The sequence below is a fragment of the Arvicola amphibius genome, chromosome 12 (assembly GCF_903992535.2).
Source record: "Arvicola amphibius chromosome 12, mArvAmp1.2, whole genome shotgun sequence".
Classification (NCBI taxonomy): domain Eukaryota; kingdom Metazoa; phylum Chordata; class Mammalia; order Rodentia; family Cricetidae; genus Arvicola; species Arvicola amphibius.
This window is the reverse complement of record NC_052058.2, coordinates 121,858,318-121,875,829: the sequence shown is the minus strand read 5'-3', so window position 1 is coordinate 121,875,829 and position 17,512 is coordinate 121,858,318. Positions and strand designations below refer to the sequence as shown.

Below are 17,512 nucleotides of genomic sequence, written 5' to 3'. Positions count from 1 at the left end.
GAGGGGAGGGGAGACTCGCTGCTACAAGCCTCGCCCCCCACTCCCGTGCCACTCAGTCCTGCTCCCGCAGCGTCTGGTCGCCAGTCCTCGGGGGTCATCTGTGTGCGGAGTCCCTGTCCCTCCCGTGTCTCGTGTCCCCCGGGGCCTCCCCGCCCCCCGTGCTATGGCGGTGTCTGTGCCCAAGGGTCAGGGACGCAGCACTGCGTTCCCAGTTCCCCTCCGGCTCCGGGGTTTGCATGGGAAAATCCCTCTGTCAACTATGTCGCTGGGTGATGTGGCTTGGGGAGGGGATGGACAGCGGGGAGTCCCCCACCCCGACTCTCAGTTGGCCTCCTAGCCCCAGGCGTTACTCAGTGATCACGGGTAAAGACCTACTGTTTCAAAAGTTCTGGTGTTGACCAGCCTTTTTTTGAGACAGGGTCTCACTATGTAGTCCTGGCTGGCCTGGAACTCACTATGTAGACTAGGCTAGCCTCGAACTCACAGAGATCCGCTTGCCTCTGCCTCTGCACTGAGATTAAAGGTGTGTGCCACCTCTCCCAGCTTTTGTTCTCAAGATGTTAAGAATGCAAACCAGCCACCTTCAGAATCAAGGAGTCAGGCCCTCTAGGAGAGGCTGATGCCTCTTCCTACCGGCTGTAGTCTCCTTCCGCCAGGACACACCCCACACTGGACACTGCTGTTTCCAGGAGCACATTTATTCAGACCTCCTGTCAGGTGGGCAGCCCAGGGGAGCTACATCTGCCGCAGTTGTGGCTGGGTCAGGGCTCTGGAGTCTCCAGCATGTCAGCCAGGGCTCTGGACAGGAAGACACGAAGGTTAGCCAGCACCCAGAGGTCCTTCAGCCATCATGACCCTGACCGGTTCAGAGTCCCAGGATAGCTCTTTAGCTCCCGGTGGGCCAGCCTTCTCTAAACAAGTCCCTTGAACTGCGTCATCCCCACCCAGCCCCACACTTACTGATACAGGGAGGAGGAGAAATAGTCGATGTAGCTTCCTGGGAGGGAGCAGAGAGAAGAGGTTTGAGGGAGGGGCATGATGGGGGAACACTCAGAGCAAGCGCAGACATATGACATTTGGTGCCTTTCTAATTTAACTCCTGCTTGCTCTCCAGTTGCCCCAAACCACCATTTTTGTTTACTTTGGTTCCACCCACTGGCTTCTGGGAGTACCCTCAACACTGGCTCAATCTTAACTTCAGGCCAGGCTCTGCCTGAGGACCTTTGCTATGGTCACACCCCCACCCCACCCTACCATTCAGCCACAACCAGCAGCTTTCCTGGTTCAGAGCTCAGGTTGGCTCCAACCCCACTTTGTAAGACTTTGCCCCTCCATAGGTGCCTGCTTTGCTTCTCACCTGGAGTGCAGAGGGTTTCACAGACCAGCGGGCAGAGGTAGCAGAATTGGCAGTGCTGAGGACAGGGGGAGAGCCTGGTCAGGGAGCTGTCACGACCACCCAGGCCCGAGGTTGGGTGGAGGGTCAGTGTGGGTGCTTTAGTGGGACCAGCCATCTGGTGCCTGAGCTGAGTCCCTGGGAAGGTCTCACCTGACACTGGTCACAGTGTTCCCCCATGTTCTCCTCATCACAATGACAGCTTTCACATTCAGTACATCTCTGGGGACAGGAGGAGCCTGGTTAGAGGAGTCCCTAGCCCAGAATCCATGTCTGAGCTCAGAGTCCCCCTTCTTTCCAGGTGGTTCCTCACACCACCCTCCCAAGTTTCCTATCTAAAGATAGCTCAAACCCCCCCCCCCCCCATTGAGTGGTCACAGACCTGGAGGGTGACCCTTAACTTCTCCCCACCCCAGCTTCTGGTCCCCAGCATTTATTTTGCTGCCCCTCCCCCCAGTCAGGTTCAGAGGTCTCCCACAGCACCCCAGGGCATGGCAGGCAGATCTGGGCTAGGGACCTACATTGCAGAAAGAACAATAACCACACAGGGACCCTGGCTGGTAGTTCTCATGCTTCTGGGCATCGTGCTGACCTGTGGGGACAGGAGGGCCACAGTGATTCCGGTTGACCAATCTGCCTTCCCCACCCCCACAGAGCCAGGTCACTTACCTGTGACCTCACGGCTCTCCTCCTCGCTGGAACCTTCTCTGTCCACCTCCCTTCCTGCCAGGGGGTTTGGGATGATGGTGAAGGGTAGCAGGTTTTCTTCCGGGATCTCCTCCTCTTCCTCCTCTTCCTCCTCTTCCTCCTGCTTTCTGTGACGGCTCACTGGAGTCCGAACCTCCGTCCTGTCTTCCCTACTCTCTTGCTCATCTTTTTCTTCCTTTTCCTCATCTTCCTGGCTCTTGGGGAGGCTGTGAACCTCCTCCTCCTCTTCACTGCGAGATCCTTTGCTCTGCTCTGAGTCTTTGTCTTCCTCTTGAGAGCTGTGGTCATCTTCCTTCCTTGATTCCTCGGAACCAGCCCCTGTGGGCTGTAGGGGCTGATGATCAATGTCACCTTGGACAAACTCTCTGTGACCCTGGCTGATCTGTTTATCTTGATCTTGTGGCCTGTGACTGGGGACCTCATGGCCAAACTCAGCAGAAATGTCCCCATCTCCCTCCCTGGAGACTCTGTGGTGGTGATGGCCAGGAACTTCTGTCATATACTCTTCTGGGAAGTCCTCCTCCTTGTCAGACTTGTGGCCTTGGGGTTGGTGGCTTGCAGTATGGTGGCTGAACTTGACTGTTACCCCCTCTTCTTGATTCTCACTTCCAAGACCATGGTGAGTATGTCTAGGAGATGGGTGCCAATGTTCAGTGGATACAGCCTCATCTTCCTCTTCCTCATCTTGGTGGCTTTGGTGGCCACGGCTGGGGACATGATAGTAGCCTTCATCTGAGTTATCTTCATCATCTTCCTTCTCATCTCCTTGGTGTCTGTGGACCTGGTGCCCATGCTCTATGGAGCCATCATCATCATCATCATCTTCTTCTTCTTCTTCATCATCATCTTCATGGCCTCGGTGTCTGTGGACCTGGTGCCCATGCTCTATGGAGCCATCATCATCATCATCATCATCATCATCATCATCATCATCATCATCATGGCCTTGGTGTCTGTGGACCTGGTGCCCATGTTCAGTGGAGTCGTCATCTTCTTCTTCTTCTTCTTCTTCTTCTTCTTCTTCTTCTTCTTCTTCTTCTTCTTCTTCTTCTTCTTCTTCTTCTTCTTCTTCTTCTTCATGGCCTCGGTGTCTGTGGGCCTGGTGCCCACGCTCAGTGAAATCACCATCTTCATCATCATCATCTTCGTCTTTGTGGCCTTCATGTCTATGGCTGTGGGCATGATGGTGTTCATCTGAACCCTCTTCACCTCCTTCCTCTGAGTGGCTCTGGTGGCTCTGGTGACCATGGGCCTTGTGCTTATCATCAGAGTTCTCTACTTCCTCCCCATCATCTTCCCCTCCGTGGCCATGGTGATCCTCACTGGAGACAATGCTATCCTCATCTTCATCTTCATGGCTGTGACTCCTCCGTCTGGGGAAGTGGTCCTCAGGCTCCGCTGAGTTCCCCAAATCTTCATTATCATGTCCTCTGTGCCCGTGGGGCTGTCTAACATGCCCTCTGAAGACCTCTTCAGAGACATTCTCCTCTCCAGCCTCGTGGCCAGGGTATCTGTGGTCTTGGAGCCGGTGGCCATATTCCCTGGAGAAATCGTCATCCTCTTCCCTGTGGTCTTTGTCCTTCTCACCCCGATGGCCCCCACGACTGTAGATGTGGTGGCCAAACTCAGCCGACGTGTCCTCTGAAGACCCAGGGATGCCGGCATTGTTGTTCCAGTTGCCAAGGCCCAGCCCAGCCCCTCTCAGCTCCTGGGTCACCAGTGGAGGGAACAGCAGGCTGGCTACTGTGGCCCAAAGGAGACAAGTATACAACCAAGGCCCCTGGAAGCCCATAGGGACGTTTAGCAGTTGAACTTCTTCCAAGCCTGACTTCAGCTGACTTTGATGGGTTCTTGTGCCTTGTTTTTTTTCTGACTTTCAGGTTGTCTCTCTTGGGTGGTGGTATCTCTCCCACTCTTTACTTGTCTATCTTCCTCAGGTCTTGGATGCCTCTCTGAGGATGTCCCCTTTGGAGCTGTGACCCTGGTTCCAGGACCTCCCTTCCCACTGCTGGGCCAATGGGGTCTGTCCCCTCCCCTCCTTGTGGCTAAATTTATCCTCAGCCTAAGTTATTCTGGTCAACCCCTGCCTGCCCCTCCCCTCCTGTTCCTCTGGCTCAGGACTGGGTGGTGGAGGGGTCTTCATGGCCAGGAGGGGGCAGGGACTTGTCTTTGGTCTGTCCAAAGCTCATGCTTGGTAACTTGGAGGCAAAGGCTAGACTACGGCTAGAGTGTGGAGTGCCGAAGAGCCCAGGGCACCTGGAGACAGTGGCATAGTTAGGAGCCCAAGGACCCCTGCAATGCAAGAATTGGGGGGTACGGTTGTGAAGAATTTGCAGCCAGGATGGGACATTTGGTGTGAAAGTGGGTGACATGCAGAGGCTGTGGAAGAGTCCCCAACACCTCATGACCTCCTGTCCCTGGAACTCAGATCTGGGGGCAGGGGACCAGGCCAGAGCTATAAATACAGCAGGGGGAGGCTGCTGGGGACTCAGGTTACTAGGTCCCAGCTGTCCCCACTAGAGGGACTTGGCAAGAGACCAGCGTCACTCTTCTCTGAGCACCACCCCACCTTGTCAACATACTTTTGGGGTTTTGTCCTTTATGAATCAAGCCCCCCACCCCCATAGTCACTGTTTCTGAAAGTCCCTGTTCCTTTTCAGGATTCTAGCACCCCCCCCCCAACTCTTACTGTGTCCTCCCTGCTCTCTCCTGGTGGGTCTCTCTGTCTCTCTCTGATTCCTGGCTCTGTCTTCTACCCTCTCTCTCGGCATTTCTAGCTTTGTCCCTGTCTGTGTATCTCATTCTCTCTGTCTATATGCCCCCACTCTCTCTGAGTCTCTATGTCCCTGTCCCCACCTCCCCACTCCCTTTCTTCTCTGGGTCCCTCCCTTAGTTTCTGTCTGTCTCTTTCTCTCAGTCCGTCTCTGAGTCTGTGTTTGTCCCATGGCCCACTCTGGCTCCTCCCTCCCTCTGCTCTCTCTGTTCGTTCTCTGAGTCTTTGGTCCCCTCTACCGGACCCCATCCCGTGCTAGGCAGCCCAGTCTGTCCCTCCTCCACAGCGCGGGCCGCCCTCTTCCCGCCTCCAGTGACGTGTTCCCTGGGACTCCCCGCCCCGGGCTAGACTGCGAAGTCGTGGATCCGGTTTGGTCGGGTGGGTCAGCGGCTGGGAGGAAATACACCGAGCCCCCGGGGCTGCGGCGGCAGCATGGTGGGCCCGGAGAAGGAGCAGGTATCGCACGGCGCGGGGCTGGATGTGAGCGGGTTCCGGAGTGGCGCCAGCCCCGCCGATCCGGGTCAGATGCAGTGGGCGCTGGGCCAGGAGTTTCCAGATCAAGGGGATTGGGGTCCTGACTGAGCCTGCGGGAGGAGGACACTGAAGTTCTCAAGGTGTCCCTGGGGGCGCGTGGGGCTGTCTTCGCATTCCGTGGGTCTGACCCAGGTTCCCGCCCTGCCCTTCTCGTTCCGGTTCTCAGAGCTGGATCCCTAAGATCTTCAGGAAGAAGGTGTGCACGACGTTCATAGTGGACCTCTGCGATGATTCCGGGTGAGCAGTTCGGGGCAGCTGGCCTGGCAGCACAGGTTCGCGGCCCCTGCCCGCTGCAGACAGGCACCGCCCCCCACAGTCCGGACTCCCCCCTCCCCCACTCAACGGTGATAAGGCCTGCCCACCACGGACAGACCCTTCTCGGTCCCCTACAGACAGACCCCACCCACCACAGACAGGCTCCGCCCACCAGGGGCATTTCCCCGCCTCCACCTCAGACCGAACCTTCCCCCCCCCACCTAGGGCACACCCCGGATTCTGCATTCTCCCCTAGCTGGAGGTTGGGAAGCTCCGGGGATCAATTCTGTGTCTTTGTGTCTCGTCCATGCGTTTCTCTTTGTGTCACGTTGTCTCTGCTGTGGCTCTCTGTGTCATCCATCGATAGCCCCACAGCCCTGCCAGCCGTACCGAGCTCTGCAGCTTTGGGATAGAAATTCCCTTCTTGGGCCATTCTTGTCACCTGGGCACAGAACAGTTCTTCCCTCCTGAGGTTGCCGAACAAACTAAACAAGGTCACTTTGGGACGGTTCTGGAACTCTGCCCACCACCTAATAAACACTCCGAAATGTCTGCAGCTCCCAAGAGAAACGGGCAATTACCACTGTGTGCTGTGCTGTGTGTGGCAAGGGGCACGAGCAAGTCCCATAGTCCCCCAGCTTCATCTGCGGTCTCCCTAGTTGGGTCCAGCTTTAAATCTATTCTCAGGATGGTCTTTCAGCTTGGGGCAGTGGCATCTCTTCTTAGTGTGCCTTTATCAGGAGCCTGTTGTCCCACCACGGCGGGACAGGAAAATGCTGTGTAAATAAACACATATACTGTTTGCTGATGGCAAAGGGCCACAGGCAGGGTAATAGAAGTAAGTGGGGGAAGGGAGCTGGTGGGCACAGGTGTCATTGGGAAGGTGTTGCAATGTGGGCTTGGAAGGTGACTCTGGGCCTTAGAACTGCATGTTCGAAGTCCTCCCTAACGATAGCCGGTGTGTCTTGAAAGCAGAGCAGAGTTCAGGGTGTAAACGTTGTCATGAGCAAGTTGGCCATGACCTCATGGGCACTCAGAGGCCACCTGAGTGAGTGTGAGGTTTTTCTGGGGCTAGGAAGGCACAGTAGGGCTTGGGCAGGCGGTATGTGTGAGCTGCCTGAGGACAGATCAGAGTCCGGGAACCTGAGAGTGGACCCTGGGGACCAGTGCTCATGGGCAGTGTGGCTCCCGGGCGTGCCGTCTGCAGACTAGAGTGTAGGAATAGGGTGGTCGTCACCAAGATGGGAAACCCAGGAAAACACGCAGGTTTGAAAATCATTGAGAGTGTAGCCCTTGCTTCTGTGTGCATAATAGACCTTGGGAAGCAGGGTGGGGTGGGTGGGGACCCAATTGGTACTTAGCAGAAGGTTGAGGCTCACCCTGGGGTCGGAGAGGTCCCAGCTGCAGGTGGAGACTGAAACCACGGAAGTAGATGAGGAAATGCAAAAGCTACCTCCACAGCCAATTTTCTTTCCCTCTGTCTTTTTCTTGCCTCTCCCCCGCCTTCCTTCTTACATGGAGAACTTTAAACACCTGTCTTCAGTGATAGCACACATACTTAACATGTGTTGGTTTTTATTCCCAAGACCAAAACACAAACCCAAGAAACCTGCCAGGTGTGTCGGTACACACCTGTCCTAGCACTCAGGAGAACGAGGTGGGGAGATTACAGGTCTGAGATCAACCGGGCTACAGAAGCAGATCTTACCTTCAAACAAAACCCCAGCAACAAAATACCACCAGAGGTTGGTGGTGAAGAACCCTGGCTGCTCAGTTCCCAGCACCCCCATGGCAGCTCTCAAAATCTAACTCTAGTTCCTGGGGCTCTGACTTCCTCTTCTGGCCTCACACATACGTGGTACCCAGACATACATGCAGGCAAATGCTCTCTCTCTCTCTCTCACACACACACACAGATACACACAAAATAAAAACCAAAACACCCACCTCCCCAACAACCCCCCCCCCGTCATCTCTGACTGGCTTTACGACAAATGCCAACTGCAGAAGCTTCCTAACCTTTCCTTTGGCCCCTGGAGACCTTGGGCTAGAAAATCATGGAGGGCTGCCTGGAGGCGGCATAGTTCTTGATGCTCTGATGGCAGCGGAGGGGAGAGAAAGCTGCCATGGGGGTTGGGCTTGAACTTTGGGGATCAGGCCAAGGTTTCTAGAAGGGTGCATTCCATGGTGGCCAGCCACTCCTGACAAAGAGATGGCACCTGAATGGAGCCTTTGTGTCTCAGAGCCACACAGAGCTCTGTCAGGAGGCAGGCAGGCACGAGAAATGTTGCCAGCGCCATGTGCCCAGAACTTTCTTCTGGGGTGGCCTTGCTCACTGTCCGTATTGCGTATGGAGACAGCGGGCCACTAGTGGTGCCAGCCCTGAGACAGGAAGTGTGATCAGACTAAGGTTTCCTTTATTCTGTGTGCGCTCCCTGTGCAGGTGCAAATGTGTGCACACGTGCATGTGGAAGCCAGAGACAACCTCAGGCGGTATTCCTCACATGCCTCTACCTTGTTTTTTTTTTGCCTCAGGCGGTGTTACACACACACACACACACACACACACATATATATACACACACACACACACACCACCTCTATCTTGTTTTTTTTTTGCCTCAGGCGGTGTTACACACACACACACACACACACACCTCTACCTTGGTTTTTTTTTGCCCCAGGCGGTGTTACACACACACAAACACACACCTCTACCTTGTTTTTTTTTTTTGCCTCAGGCGGTGTCCCTCACACACCTCTACCTTGTTTTTGTTTTTTTTTTTTGAGACAGCGTCTCTCACTAGCTTGGGGTGACCTGGCTAGGCTGGCTGCCCCCTCCTCCCCAGCGCTGGGATTACGCCTGTGCACAGCTACATCCATGTTTATGGGCCTTAGGGACAGAATGCTTTCAAGACAAGCACTTTCTCCAAGTTTATTTTAACTTGTTAAGTTAGGTTATAAGGAACCCCATGCAGACAATAGACTCCCTGGGGCTAGGTGCTCCAGAATGTTCCATGTAGACATTTTGACTAGAAAAGTAGAGGGAACAAGGGGAGTCCAAGAATGAGATCCAGATGTGTAAGAGGATTAAGTGGGGGGAAATTGAGGCATACCAGGGTTCCCTGGCATTAGAGAAGGAGGAGGCTGTGTCCTTTATTGTAGCTCTAGGAAGACAATAGGCTGTAGGCACAGACCTGATGTGTGTCCTGTACATGGCCGGGAGCATGGCCTGCATCCCCACGTCTGTAAAACTGGTCCTAGGCTGGGTGTGTAATGTGCGCTGGTGTACGCTTGGCATCTCAGCACTGGGGAGACACAGCAGCAGCATCAGAAGTCAAGGTCAACCTGGGCGATAAAGCTGGTTTAGACCAGCTTGGGTTCTCAAAAAACAAGGCACAGGGAACCGGAGAGGCGGCGCCATGATTAGGAACACTGGTTGCTCTTGCAGAGGACCTGAGTTCAGGTCGTGATGGCTCACGACCTTCCTAACTACAGTTCCAGGGGCCCTAACTCCCTCTTCCAGCCTCCACAGTCACCATGTGGCACCACTGACACACGTGAAGGCAAATATTCATACATACAACATATAAAAATACTAAGATGCTGGGTGGTGGTGGCGGCACAGTCTTACCCCAGCTCTCAGGAGGCAGAGGCAGGCAGATCTCTGTGAGTTCAAGGCCGGTGTTGTCCACAGAGCAAGTTCCGGGACAAAGAAACCCTGTCTCGAAAAAGGAAAAAAAAAATTAAGGTAAACAAAGGCCCAGGAAGGCTTGGGGATGTAGCTCAGTTAGAATGTTTGCCTAGCAAGCCCTCAGGCCTGGTTCCATCCTCTGCACAAAAATAAGCCAGCTATGGTAGTGCATACCTGTAATTCCAGAACTCTCAAGGCTCAGGCAGGAGGATCAGAAATTTGAAGGCAATAAATAAATAGACGAGAAGAAATAATTTGTGATCAACTTTGGCTATAGTAAGTTTGAAGCCAGCCTGGGCTACCTGAGAGCCTATGTCACCCTCACCCCCCAGGTCAGTGGCTCACTTAGCTTCTGAAACTGTGGCGAGCCAACTTTTTGAATCCTTTTACAATCAGGGCCATGGAGACTTAGCTATGTTTCCCCCAGTCCCTGCTCCTTGCTTTCCTAAACTAAGGCAACAGTCGCCTGAGTAGCAAGGAACACTTGAACATTTATGATTTTTAAATATTCGTTCTGTTCTTTTTTGAAATTTTTATTTATTTTACCTGTATAGGCATTTTGCCTGTGTGTGTTTGTGCACCACGTACCTGTATGGTGCCTAAGAAGGCCAGGATCCCCTCGGTTTGGAGTTACATATAGATGCCTGTGAGCTGCCATCTGGGTACAGGGAATCCAACTCCTGCCCTCTGCATGCATTCTTAATCCCGGAGCCATCTCTCCAAACCACTTTGTCCTTATTTAGAGAGGAAAACATTGTATCTATGGAGACGGAAACAGAAACCTTCATTTGTTGCCTGTTTCTCACAGTAAGGAGGAAACAAGCAGGGAAGGGGCTGAAATACAGTGACAGAGAACATGGGGATCTTGGCCTGGGCTTGGTCGCCTGTCTCCTGCCCTTCCGCCTGAGAAAGCAGGCCTGGGACGGCTGGAGCTGACTGACAGGCCAGCACCTGGCAGAGCACCCCCCTTGCAGTCAGGGAGCTCTGAAAAAGCCTTGACTTTCCTGGGGTGTAACTCTAGGTTATTTAAAGTTCCCGTAGCTGGTCTCCAGCTGGAGCTGTTGCTATCCTCATTTCAGGAAACACTCCTGATTTTTTTGGCTCCTCTGAGTTCCTTGGTGCTATTGCTATCTTTGTATCGAAGGGGAAATTTAGTCTCAGAACCGTGAAGGTGCTTTCTCCAAACCGCACAATGGCCTCAACCTCTGGTACTCAAACTTTTCTTTGAGCCATTCTTTTTTATTTCCCTCCCTCCCTCCCTCCCTCCCTCCCTCCCTCCCTCCCTCCCTCCCTCCCTCCCTCCCTCCCTCCCTTCCCTCCCTTTCTTCTTCCTTTTCTTTTCTTTTTGAGACAGGGTTTCTCTGTGTAGCTCTGGCTCGCCTTGAACTCACAGAGATCCGCCTGTCTGAGTGAGTGCTGAGATAAAAGTGTGTGCCACCACACCCGACTTTTGTTGTGGCTGAATCATTCTTTACAGTTCTTTTCTGTTTTGAATTCTCTGTTTCATTTCATTTTTTGTGGCGCCTGCCGATGGCCGCCTGCTTGTCTTGATTCTGATCCTGCAGCTCAGGCTCCCTGCCCTGACTTGTCTGGCTATAGCAGCCCTTGCCTCAATTTCTTCTCCAGAATCAAGTCAATACTGGCCTTGCCCTGGCCTCTTATCTCTGGGGACAGAATATGGACATTTGTACAGGATGGAGTCAGTGGGACACCCAGGGTTCATGCTCTACCCTCATGCCCCCAGAGGGACCTTGTGCCAATGTGGGAGACCTCGGAATGCCCACCCATCTGTGGCTGTGGAGGACGCCTTTGGGGCAGCTGTAGTTTCAGAGTGGAGCAGCGACGAGCACACTACAGAGAAGCCCACAGATGCCTATGGAGACCTGGACTTCATATATTCTGGCAGAAGGCCCAGCAACGTGAGGCCTGCATGTCTGGGCCACCAGGCTGGGTGGGGCTGGGACAAAGGCTGAATGTATCTCCCTACTGGCCCACCCTGATCTTTGGGTGCCTCTGTCTAAGTGTCTGTCCCTCTCTCTCTCTAGGTCCTTGCTGCCTCCCCGTCTGTCTGTCTGCTTCTGTCTGGGTCTCTGTCTCCCTGTCTCTCTTTGGGCCTCTGTCTTCATCTGTCTGGGTCTGTCCCCTGCTGTCTCTGTCTCTCTGTCCCCCATGTGTCTCTTCCTCCTGTGTCCACAGTTCCTCCGGCTGTCTGACCGCACAGATCCGGCCACTGTGTACAGTCTCGTCACCCGTACTTGGGGCTTTCGTGCCCCAAACTTGGTGGTGTCAGTACTGGGGGGGTCGGGGGGCCCCGTGCTCCAGACCTGGCTACAGGACCTTCTACGTCGTGGGCTGGTGCGAGCCGCCCAGAGCACAGGTGACCACAGGGGTTAGGGACTGTGTCTCCTGGGCCTCGGCCCCACTGCTGCTCGGGTTGGAGGGCATTGCTTCCATTCCCGAGCCTTACTGGTTTCCTCTCCGTCTTCCATAGGGGCCTGGATTGTCACAGGGGGACTGCACACGGGCATAGGCCGGCATGTGGGTGTGGCTGTGAGGGACCACCAGATGGCCAGCACTGGGGGCAGCAAGGTGGTGGCCATGGGCGTGGCCCCCTGGGGTGTGGTCCGGAACAGAGATATGCTGATCAACCCTAAGGTGGGAATGGGGTTCAGAGAAGAGGCCCTGACCGGGAGTGCTGGTCTGAGGGAGGAGGCTGGGAAGGACTCCTGGGTCTAAGGGAGGAGGGCTGGGTCTGAGGGAGAAGGTCAGGGTCCTCCCGGTCTGTCCCTTCTGAAAGACTTCTCTGTCTGGCATTGTGCTCAGGGCTCATTCCCTGCAAGGTACAGATGGCGCGGTGACCCTGAGGACGGAGTTGAGTTCCCCCTGGATTACAACTATTCTGCTTTCTTCTTGGTGGATGACGGCACCTATGGGCGCCCGGGCGGTGAGAACCGCTTCCGCCTTCGCTTTGAGTCCTACGTGGCTCAGCAGAAGACTGGAGTGGGAGGTGAGTGGGCTTTGTGTTCAGGACTCAGCACACAGGACCCCACTGGCCAGGTGTGCTCAAGACTGGGCAGATTTCCTCTGTTAAGAGGCTTGTCCATGCCGGGCATGGTGGCACACACCTTTAATCCTAGCACTCAGGAGGCAGAGGTAGGCAGAGCTCGGTAAATTCAAGGCCAGTCTGGACTACACAGGAACTAAAGAAAAAGACCTTTTCTCAATAAATAAAGGAGTAAATAAATGTAATTAAATGAACAGAAAGGGGAGGGTGAGGAGATGACTCGGCAGTTAAGCAAGCTTGCTGCCTGGGATCCTACTTTGGTTGTCTCACAATTGCCTGAAGCTCTAGCTCCAGGGGATCCCCCTCCCTCTTCTGGCCTCCTCCAGGGGATCCCCCTCCCTCTTCTGGCCTCTTTAAGCATGACTCTCACATAGAGACACATATATGTACACACATACACAAGTTTTTTTTTAAATTGTTTTTTCCAGTGGTGGTGGTGCACAACTTTAACTTCGGTGCTTGGGAGGCAGAGGCAGGCAGATCTCTGAGTTCAAGGGCACCCTGTATGTCAGAATGGCTGGGGCTACACAGAAAAACCTTGTCTTGAAAAAAAATTGGTTTTAATGAAAACAGAAAAGGCGGAAGATAGTCTTGTAATCTCCCTAGGTACAAAACTCACAGAGTAACAAATTGGAGGAACTGAACTCTGGATCTACTCATGCAACCAGATTTCAAAAACAGAATATTACTAGCCCCAGAACCGTCCAGCTCGGTCACCACAGAGGATCCCCTCTGTGTCTCTGACACCTGGAAACTGCATGCTCTTCATCCCTGTTCCCTTGTGTCTGGATCAACGTAGCACAAGGCTCCCTTATTCAAAATACCTAGGACCAGAAATGTTTCCAACTCTGGGTGCTTTCGGACTTTGTGATACATATATGTCTCTATATATTTACCTGCTGAGCATTCTTAAGCAGAAAACAGAGTCAGAAACCAAAGGTGTTCCCCCAAATCCTCCTTTGAGTGTATGTGAACACTCGGGGAGCTTCCAGAGGGGGCTGCTGTGAGTTAAGGTGTGACCTTGGAGCTTGGCTTTCCCTCATGACGTTTATCATGAGATAAATGTCATCTTCGGTTTGAAGTCAGCTTAACCAACTGAATCATAGAAGGGGCATAAAGAAAAAGTTGCCAGATGTAGTGGGGCACGCCTTTCATCTCAGTGCTTGGAGGCAGAGGCAGGTGGACTCGGTGAGTTTGTAGTTTCGGTGATATCTCTCGTGTGGAATTTTCCCAGTGGACAGGTGGCAGAGATTAACAGTGCTGAATGTGTGTGCTTGTGTGTTGTCCCCATGCTCAGATGTCATCTCCATAGGTTCTTTCTCTCCTGTGGCCTGGGAGGGTACAGAGCTTCACAGATAGGAATCCATTACTATCTTAGACAGTGTTCTATCTATGTGAAGAGATGCCATGACCAAGGAAACTCTTAGAAAATAAAGCATTAAAAAAAAAAAAAGCCAGGCGGTGGTGGTGCACGCCTTTAATCCCAGCACTAGGGTAGGGAGGCAGAGGCAGGCTGATCTCTGTGAGTTCGAGGCCAGCCTGGTCTACAGAGTGAGTTCCAGGACAACCAGAGCTGTTACACAGATAAACCCTGTCTTGAAAAATCAAAATCAAAATAAAAAAATAGATAAATAAAAGAAAGTGTTTAATTGGGGCTTGCTTACTATTTCAGAAATGTAGTCTACCACCATCATGGAGGGGAGCCGGAGGGTATACAGACAGACATGGTGCTGGAGAAACAGAGTTCTACATTCAGATCCTCAGGCAGCAGGAAGAGAGAGTGGCACTGGGCCTGGCTTGAGCATTTAAAACCTTTAGGTGCCCAGTGTCACTCTCTCTTCCTGCTGCCTGAGTGACATTCTCCTATAGGGCCACACCTCCTAATCCTTCTCAAAGAGTGCCACTCCCTGGTGGCTAAGCACTCAAATATCTGAGCCTATGGGGGCATTCTTGTTCAAAACAGCACAATAACTGTTACTTTGTGGCTGTTTTCTCTTTTATCAAGAATGTGGGGTTGTGGAACTAGTAAGTTTGGAGTTTTAATCCCTGAAAGCCACATGGTGCAGAGACTCAATTCCTGCAAGTTATCAGCTGACTCACAGATATACATGAAATAAGTTTAATTTAGCTGGATGTGGTGACTCACACTTGTGTGGCTGAAGCGGGAGGAACATGAGATCGAGGCCCGTCTGGGCTAGAGTGGCGTCCTGTTTCCTAAAACCTAAACCAACAGCAACAAGAAAAGAAAACACACATTTAAATTTATCTGGCTCCTTTTCTTGTGTTGTTTCTTTAGTGCGGAGCTCCAGGACGGGCAGTGTGAAGCCGGGCATCCTGCCCTGTGCAGGTTGTAGTCTTGTTTAGGTGAGGGCAGAGCCGACACGTATCACCTTTATCTTTCACTGCCAGATTTTTCAATATTTTTATGGTGCTGAGATCGTTTGTCTATTTATATTTCCTTCCTTTTCTACCTGAACCTTCACCTCCCTGGGCTTTGAAGTGCTGAGCCAATCATACAGTTGACTCAGGAGCCAGAGTCCAGGTCACAAGCTCTCTCCCCTCCCTTCTGGAGTTAGGAGGCACCACTCTTGACTTCTAGTGCTGAAATGTCATCCCCAGCACTCAAGAGGTGAATGCAAAAGGATCAGAAGTTCAGGGGCATCCTTGGTTCTATAATGAGTTTGAGGTCAGACTGGCATGTGTGAGGCTTTGTCTTAAAGAATATTGAGGTGGGGGCTGGAGAGATGGCTCAGTGGTTAAGACCACTGGCTGTTCTTCTGGAGGTCCTGAGTTCAATTCCCAGCAATCACATGGTGGTTACATCCACAATGGGATCTGATGCCCTCTTCTGGTGTAAAGTCAACAGAACACTTATATTTATAAAATAAATAAGTAAATCTTAAAAAATATGTCAGGTGGTGGTAGTACATGCCTTCGTAGCACCTGGGGGCAGAGGCAGATAGATCTCTGTGAGTTTAAGGCCAGCCTGGTCTACAGAGCAAATTCTAGGAAAAGAAAAAAAATGGGGGTGGGTGGGTAGGGATACTGGGAGATGACTTGGCAGATAAGGAGCTTGCTGTGCAAGTATGAGGGCCTTAGAATTCATATCAAGTTGGCTGCGGCATTCACACCTGCAACCCCAGCTCACACCTGCAACCCCAGCTCACACGTACAACCCCAGCTCACATGTGCAACCCCAGATCACACTTGCAATCCCAGATCACACCTGCAACCCCAGACCACACCTGCAACCCCAGCTCTTCTATGGTGAGATGGGGCACAGAGACAGCTGGCTTGGTGTATGCAGTGGTGTATAACAAGAGACCCTGCTCTAAAACAAGGTGGAAGGTGAGGACCTGAGCTTGTCCTCTGACCTCCACACAAACACATGGCACATGTACACCTGTACACACCTGCCATGATCACACACACACATACACACCATACAAAACACACATTTTAATAATAAAACCCATAAAGTCTCCTCCTCACCTCAAAGTTCACAAAGAATACCAATTTTCCCAGGCCAATGAGGTGGCTCAGCAAGTAAAGGCACCTGCTGTCAAGTCTGATGACCCGAGTTCTATCCCCAGTATCCACAAACTGAGAGGACAGACTCCCATAAATTGTCCTTGGGCCTCCGCCCATTTGTGAGCCCCTCCCTCCAACATTATATAAGTAAATGTAAGAAAAAGTTTAAATTTTTATTTAAAGAATAAAGAATTAAATTTTTTAAATATTTATTTATTTATTTATTATGTATGCAGTATTCTGTCTGTGTGTATGCCGCAGGCCAGAAGAGGGCACCAGACCCCATTATAGATGGTTATGAGCCACCATGTGGTTGCTGGGAATTGAACTCAGGACCTTTGGAAGAGCAGTCAGTGCTCTTAACCTCTGAGCCATCTCTCCAGCCCCAAGAATTAAATTTTTATTTAAAGAATAAGAAGAATGACAATTCTTCCCACTAGTATTGGCCACAAGGTTGGAACAAGGATAATGTCTGCTCTATGGACTCCTGGGAAATGTTGTTCTTTCCCACCCCCAGCAAAGATTGATAGAAGGTGACCAAGTTTCTCTTTCCCCTTTCTCTCAGGGACTGGAATTGACATCCCTGTACTCCTTCTTCTCATCGATGGTGATGAGAAGATGTTGAAGGTATTTGGAGCTGCGTGCCTGTGTCTGAGGTGGGAGGAGAGCTGAGGGCCAGGACTCCACGGACCAGAATCTCGGGGATGTGGAGACCAGAGGGCTGGGCCCTGATTAGCTCTTTCCTTGCTCCTGAAGCGGATAGAGGATGCCACCCAGGCTCAGCTCCCCTGCCTCTTGGTGGCCGGCTCTGGCGGTGCTGCAGACTGCCTGGTGGAGACCCTGGAAGACACTCTGGCCCCAGGGAGTGGGGGACTCAGGAGAGGCGAAGCCCGAGATCGGATTAGGCGATATTTCCCTAAGGGAGACCCCGAGGTCCTGCAGGCCCAGGTATGGCATTGTGGAACCAAGGTGAGAAGAGCCGGGCACCCTGGCTGGCAGGGTGAAGGACAGGTGGGACCACAGGTCTTGGCTGGTCGCCCGAGTTCTGTGTTCTACAGGTAGAAAGGATCATGACCCGAAAAGAGCTGCTCACCATCTATTCTACCGAAGATGGCGCCGAGGAGTTTGAGACTATTGTTTTGAGGGCACTTGTGAAAGGTAGGATGGGCTTCCTATAGTCACCTCAGATGTTTGGTGAGTCTCTCTCCTCCTTCCTGCTCTGAGTCTAAGGCCACACCCCCTGTGTGTTCCATACCTTTCCTGTTTCCTAGGTTCTTCTTGATGCTGTTAGTCAAATTTCCCTAGATACTTTCATTGTTTTCAACCACACTTCCCTGTTGAATCCACTCACCCATATGTCCATTAATCTCTTCCTGCCTTCATCTATCCCCCGCTCCTTCGTTCTTCCGTCTCTTTCCCTTCACTCCCCATCTTTCATCCAGCCTCCCACCCATCGACCACCCACCTACCCATCCATCATCTACCTACCCGTCCCCTATCCGTCCACGTACACGCATCCACACATCCACACATATCTGTCCAGTCATCCTTCTACCTGTC

General features: G+C 52.4%; 2 protein-coding genes across 3 annotated transcripts in view; one reads left to right on the top strand and one right to left on the bottom strand.

Annotated features, from left to right (window-relative positions):
• Positions 1-761: 761 nt before the first annotated feature.
• Positions 762-3,893, bottom strand: Hrc (histidine rich calcium binding protein). 2 transcript variants are annotated; one of them, XM_038314302.1, is made up of 7 exons: positions 3,227-3,893; positions 2,063-3,112; positions 1,915-1,985; positions 1,547-1,615; positions 1,358-1,412; positions 961-997; positions 762-798 (listed from the first exon to the last, which is right to left on the bottom strand). In XM_038314302.1, the coding sequence occupies exons 1-7, from the start codon at positions 3,891-3,893 to the stop codon at positions 762-764; spliced, it is 1,986 nt and encodes a 661-aa protein (XP_038170230.1). The 2 variants fall into 2 exon arrangements, with proteins under 2 accessions (XP_038170230.1, XP_038170229.1); XM_038314301.1 differs by having other exon boundaries at positions 2,063-3,893.
• Positions 3,894-5,223: 1,330 nt separating this feature from the next.
• Trpm4 (transient receptor potential cation channel subfamily M member 4) overlaps positions 5,224-17,512 on the top strand; it is a 37,283-nt gene continuing 24,994 nt past the window's right edge. The window contains exons 1-9 of the mRNA XM_038313773.1: positions 5,224-5,330; positions 5,575-5,645; positions 11,102-11,276; positions 11,554-11,734; positions 11,849-12,012; positions 12,181-12,364; positions 16,518-16,579; positions 16,709-16,900; positions 17,011-17,110. Coding sequence (XP_038169701.1) covers positions 5,307-5,330; positions 5,575-5,645; positions 11,102-11,276; positions 11,554-11,734; positions 11,849-12,012; positions 12,181-12,364; positions 16,518-16,579; positions 16,709-16,900; positions 17,011-17,110 — 1,153 coding nt within the window. The 5' untranslated portion in view covers positions 5,224-5,306. The remainder of the gene's footprint in view (positions 5,331-5,574; positions 5,646-11,101; positions 11,277-11,553; positions 11,735-11,848; positions 12,013-12,180; positions 12,365-16,517; positions 16,580-16,708; positions 16,901-17,010; positions 17,111-17,512) is intronic.